The 6362-nt window shown below is 43.1% G+C and overlaps 1 protein-coding gene across 1 annotated transcript; it reads right to left on the bottom strand.

Annotated features, from left to right (window-relative positions):
- Positions 1-5192: 5192 nt before the first annotated feature.
- On the bottom strand, positions 5193-5760 carry LOC125040143 (U-scoloptoxin(01)-Cw1a-like). Its single transcript, XM_047634655.1, has one exon. The coding sequence runs from the start codon at positions 5682-5684 to the stop codon at positions 5310-5312; it is 375 nt and encodes a 124-aa protein (XP_047490611.1). The 5' UTR covers positions 5685-5760; the 3' UTR covers positions 5193-5309.
- Between the last annotated feature and the right edge of the window lie 602 nt (positions 5761-6362).

Genomic DNA, 6362 nt, shown 5'->3' with positions numbered 1-6362 from the left:
TCTCTCTCCCCTTTTTTAATTTTCTCTCTCTCCCCTTCTTTCATTTTCTCTCTCTCCCCTTCGTTAATTTTCTCTCTCTCCCCTTCTTTCATTTTCTCTCTCTCCCCTTCGTTAATTTTCTCTCTCTCCTCTTCGTTAATTTTCTCTCCCCTTATTTCATTTTTTTCTCTCCCCCCTCGTTCAATCATATTCATTCATTTTTTTCTGTCTCCTTCTTTCATTTTCTATCTCTCTCTCCTTCTTTCCTTCTTCCTCGTCGACATTGTGGGGTACAAGAAGGTCATGCCCCCTCCCCTCCCCGTCGATCCTTCAGAGGTCACGAGAGGTCAACCGAGGTACGTGGTGCTGGGGTCTGGGGTCTGGGGTCTGGGGTCTCGGGTCTGGGGTTTGAGTTGGGGTCGAAGGTCTTTTTTCGGGGTTTGAGGTCTAATGTCATGGGTTGGGATCTAGGGTTTCGGGTTTGGGATCCGTTTGGGGTCTGAGATCTTTGGGGTCTAAGGTCTGGGGTCTGGGGTCTGGGATCTAGGGCTTAAGGTTTAGGGTCTGAGGTCCTTGTGGTCGGATCTTGGGTGTGAGGCTCTTGTGAATTGAGGTATGCGTGGTTTGGGGTCTGAGTGGTCTTGGGTCTGCGTTATTTGGGGTCTGAGTGGTCTTGGGTCTGCGTTGTTTGGGGTCTGAGTGGTCTTGGGTCTGCGTTGTTTAGGGTTAGTTAATCCAGTTATTTGCAACATCATTTCTCTCCTGGCGTTGCCCGCTTGTCTGTCATTTCGCTGTTAATGTGGCACCACTTAAGTTCTCCCCCCCCGTCCACGTTGTCAGTCATATGACAGCGTCAATGGACCAACATATATCATTACATCGTTTTCTCTCTCTCTCTCTCTCTCTCTCTCTCTCTCTCTCTCTCTCTCTCTCTCTCTCTCTCTCTCTCTTTCTCTCTCTCTCTCTCTCTCTCTCTCGTACTTTGTCTGTCATTGTTCTTCTCTGTTGCTTTCACGCTGTCTATGTATCTATTTTTATTTTGTATGTCTGTGTCTTTGTTAGCTTTTCCCTCTATCTATCTAATATCTATTTATCTGTACATATCTGTCTATCTATCTATCTCTTCTACCTATACATCTATCTATCTATCTATCCATCAATTTGTCCTTTTGTTTATCAACCAATCTATCTGTCCATCAAATTATCTAACAATATGTCTCTCCTCCTCTGCATCTATTCATCTATCTCATCATAAATCTACCTGTGTCTATTTGTCTGTCTTTATATCTGAACTTTATATCTGATCTGTCTAATTATCTTTTGATCGATAATATGTATTCCGCAAGTTTAACATTTAAATGTCCGAGATTTAAAAAAATATTTGCTTTCCATTTCTCTAAAATCTTTATATATTTTTCTTTCTAAAGGATATGTATCTTAGGAGCCTGAAACTAAGCAACTCGATAGCTTTAATAATATTCAAGATTTGATTGTAAGTATTTTCCTTATCAGACTCACAGGTGGATTAAATAAGAGTCATACACAAGCAGAGGTCACGTGGTTACCGCCTGTTCAATAAAGGTCTCAAAACTTCAGTGCTGTTCCTGGACGGTGAAGTTGGCGTTTTGCTTGGCTCGACTTACGCAATTCTCCCAGAAAATGTTTATTTCTTTGATAATAGAATGTACAGTTTGTTTTGCAAAAGGATATATACAAGCATATATATGTGTGTGTGTGTGTGTGTGTGTGTGTGTGTGTGTGAATGTGTGCGTGCTTTGCTACTATAGCAGCCCCATTAAGTTCTCTCACCAGAAAAGGCCAGCCATTCAAATGGAATACAGAACACGATGCAGCTTTTCGTCAACTTCAACATCTTCTAACTACCGCCCCAGTATTGCAGAGACCTGATTTCTCGACACCTTTTGAACTCCACACAGATGCTTCAAGAATAGGTATAGGCTCTTGTCTCATGCAAGTTAACTCTGAAGGTAACCCCTGTGCTGTTGCATATTACTCGCGTAAGTTGAGAGGGTCGGGAATTCGTTACAGCGTTACTGACTTAGAAGCTCTTGCAATAATAGAATATGTGCGACATTTTGATGCATATCTTTATGGTAAATATGTTACCATTATAACTGATCACAGGCCATTGACCTATATTTTCACCCGAAGGACCAAGTCTCCACGTATGTCTCGCTGGTCCCATGAGCTGATGGAATACTCCTACCGCATTGTTTATAGAAAGGGATCTACTCACCACGTCCCTGATCTTCTAAGCCGTGATATTGCGTCTATTGACCTCGCTCTCGCTGAACCAACTGTTTTAAGAGAGGCACAACTCAAAGACCCAGTGTGGCACGAGGTTATAGATTTCCTGGAAGGCTCTGCACTGCCACGAAAAAGTTTACCAACATTCTTGGATGAGTTTGAACTCAAAGATGGTGTGTTATATCATCTAAAGGTATGTTCTGACAAAATTATTCATAGGCTGGTCATACCTAAGGCACTACAGAAAGAAGTAATAACAATTGCCCATGCTTCTGCTATAGCAACTCATCCTGGTATTTTTAGAACTTACCACAAACTAAAAGAGCATTATTATTTCCAGAACATGCTTTCAGCTACAAAGGAATATGTTAATGCCTGTCTTCCATGTCAGAAAAGAAGAGGAACTGTAAAACTGAACGTTCAACTCTCTCAAATACCTGTTGTCGCTTTTCCTTTGGACAGGATAAGTACAGATTTGATGGATCTCCACAGCTCATATCGTGGAAATCAATACCTTCTGTCCATAATAGACCACATGAGCAGGTATTTGCAACTTATTCCTCTTCCAAATAAGAGTTCCCAGACAATAGCTGATGCCTTTGTGGAACACTATTTTACACTACTTGGAGTTCCTAGAATGCTGACTACAGACAGTGGTTCAGAGTTCAAAAATATATTATTTTCTGAAGTCTGTGACATATTAAGCATTAAAATGCATTATACAACACCATTCTATCCTCAGGCGAATGAGTTGATCGAAAGAAGCAATAGATGTGTAAAAATGCAATAGCTATCCTATGTGATGACGCTCCCTTGTCATGGGATGACTATGTACCCCAAGTGCGGTATGCCCTTAACACTGCATTTCACCGATCAATTAAAAACCAACCTCTGTTCCTGTTTATGGGTCATTCATGCCCTTATCCAATTGGGCTTACAAACCGTGTTACCATGAATGAAGATGATACAAGTACTGAGCATCTTCTCAAACTTCTCAAAGCTCGAGAAGTAGCAGCTGAGACTTCCCGTAAGACACGAGAAGAAAATGCAAAATACTACAATAGGAAAGTTCGTGAACAGAAAATTGATGTTGGATCTCTTGTATTGCGGCGTTCTTATGATCAAGTTCAAGGTGTTAGTCGTGCCTTAAATCCTCGGTGGTTGGGTCCATCTAGAGTAAGTCGGATCACCAGTCCAGTAACTTTTATTGTTCGTGATTTGTCTCCCCCGTTTGCTGAAAGAAAGGTTCATGCAAACCAGTTGAAGTTGTTTTCTTGTGATGCTGAATTTTCATTGTTGCCACAGGATTTTGATTCTCCTGTTCGGTCTGATTCTCTTGTTCGGTTTGATTCTTCCCGGTTGCACCCTATGATTACTCGGTCTCAAATCAAAAAATAATATATAGATTTCTCCTATGTGCCTTACTAATTGTCGTTTCTTTTCAGTTTGCTTAATTGTCTTGAGTTACGCCTGCCTTGTGTGTCCGCAGTTGATTGTTTCCATGTTTGTATCCCGTCCCTGCCTGGATCCTGGCCAGTGAATATTGTTGTCAAGACGTCCAGCCTCAGACGAACTTTGGACACCCATGAACCTGCGCTCAGGGCTGCCAGAACATCCCGAAGACTGATGGGCCGCCTCCCGTGGATAGGATTCTGGAGGAAGACTCAACGCTTCTTCCGCGAGGTTTCGCCTGATGAACTGACGCTGAGGCTTTCCGTCTCCTCTGCCGTGGGAGATGATTGTAGTGAACGCGGGAACGAGCGCAGCGCCGTAACGCCAGTTAAGACGCAGACCAACGATTTGCGTATGCAAACGAGCCCGCACTGTCTTGGAAGTGGCAGGTATTGCTGGTATATATACCCCTCGTTCTGCCCAGACAAGGCAGAGAGGGAGAGATAACGAACACAGCTACTTCCATGGCTTGCCAGTCCTGTCCTGTCCAGCGGCATTTTTGTAAGCACATGGGAAAATTTTGGGATATATTATTATTTTTGAATTTGAGAATAAGAGTGTTACTTGTAAATACACCGTGTACCTTGACCTTATTCTTTTCTTTCATACAACCATATTAAGTAATTTAAATTGTAACCTGGAGCCTCCGAGAAAATATGAACATTGAAATAAGCTAATACTAAATAAAGGGAAATGCTAAATGAAGTCTAAAATAAAGATATTAGCAATAAAGAACTCTTGCCACGCCTACCACACAACTTTGCAATACGACAGTGTGTGTGTGTATGTGTGTGTGTGTGTGTGTGTGTGTGTGTGTGTGTGTGTGTGTGTGTGTGTGTGTGTGGGTGTGTGTGCGTGTGTGAGTATGTTTATGTGTACGTTTGTGTATGTGTGTGTAGGTATGTACATAACTAAACCAACAGTTTCCACGACGCTTTCAATCAGAAAATAATCGACTGGAGAATCAGCCTCTTCCTCATCGAGATCGAACTTACAAAGAGTCTCCCAAAACAGCTGATCATTTAAGCGAGTTTAAACCTTCGGCAGGGGACTGAATCCTCAATCAACGAAGAGGATTGAGAAATCAGACGTTGGATTCGCGTGTCTTGATTAGGATTAGTCTTAGGGATTCGAGAATGATCATTTACTCTTGTTTTCATGGATTATCCTCTTATCTGATGACCAGGACCAGGTTTTATGTTAACCAGTTTATCCTAACTGTTAACTTTCACTTTGTTTTATTGATTTAGTGTTACTGATTTTATTATTTTATTCCATGGGGATATCTTTAACGAATGCAGTTTAGAGTAGAGATGAGATGGATGAAAGATACTGCAGTTGCGTCCTCAGTCAAAATGCTTTCTCTGTGTACAGTCATATGAGCGTCTTTTGCGAGATGCTGGGACACACTGAATATTGATCTGATTACCAGTAGTTGCAAACAAAGACAACTTTAGGAGGAGTGTTACCAAGGGTTATGGCAGTACGATTCATGTGATCATTCTTTTTTATTCAGAAAATACATCTCAGGTGTTCAGTCCTGCTGATTGATGAGAAAGATATCGGTGAGATTTCGGATGGGGAGGCGGTCGGGTGTGGGGACAACTCCCTTAGATATCGACGGGGATCTTTCCGAAGTCGGCGTTGGAGAGGTCGAAGAGGGTCTCGGCCTGGTCGCAGGGGAAGGCCTCCTCGGGGTGGGCGCAGGTGAGGGACTCCTGGCTGAACACGGTCTGGTTGCCGCACACGAACGAGTAGTGGGCGGTCTCGACGAGGGCGCCCAGCTCGTCGGCGATGGGCTCGCACACGTGGAAGAGCCTGCAGCCGTTGGCGACGTCAGCGTAGTAGCCGTAGGGGCGGTTGTCGCAGGAGAAGGCCTGCTGGGGGTCGCCGCCCAGGATGTCGAGGAAGCCGTTGGGGAGCTGGTAGGCCATCCTGGCGGAGGCGGCGGCGGCGAGGCAGAGTACGGCGAGGGCGACCTTCATGGTGACTGCGAGAGAGAGCAAGGCTGAGCAAAGTGGGGGTTTATGGCGTGCTGTTGGCTCTGCGGGAAGCTGCAAGGATAGCTGTCATCATGAATGCAAAGAGGGACAAAGATCGTGTTGTTTGTTTTCGGATCTGTAGCCAAGGCAGTAAGAATGCTTATTCAAAATAGGCCTAGAGATGTATGATGCGTGTACATATGTATATATTCATATATATATATATATATATATATATGTGTGTGTGTGTGTGTGTGTGTGTGTGTGTGTGTATTCAGGCAGTATACAAAGAAACTAATCCCTACTCCCATACACAGACAGAGAATATGAGACATAGACTTATATGTGTAATGGAAGGTGAGTATGTATGGATAAGTGGGTGTCTACGTGTGATTGTATGTATGTGAAATGAGATATGTATGTGTGCGTGTATGTAGTGTGTGATGTACATATAGATAGATATGTAAATAGAGATGTGAATATTTGTATATGTGATTATGGATATGCATGTATGTAAGCAATTATTTGTATATGTATGTATTATAGACTTGTATTAATGTCAGTCAGTAATCATAGATACATATATGAATGCAAACACATATGCATTAAAGTGTATGTTCGTAATCCTCCTGCAGGGCACTCCCGACGCACCCTTCCGCAGACACACCGACGCCCACCGAC

The sequence above is a fragment of the Penaeus chinensis genome, chromosome 28 (assembly GCF_019202785.1).
Source record: "Penaeus chinensis breed Huanghai No. 1 chromosome 28, ASM1920278v2, whole genome shotgun sequence".
NCBI lineage: Eukaryota > Metazoa > Arthropoda > Malacostraca > Decapoda > Penaeidae > Penaeus > Penaeus chinensis.
Note: the sequence above shows the minus strand (reverse complement) of the source record. Positions and strands in the feature narration are given on the sequence as shown.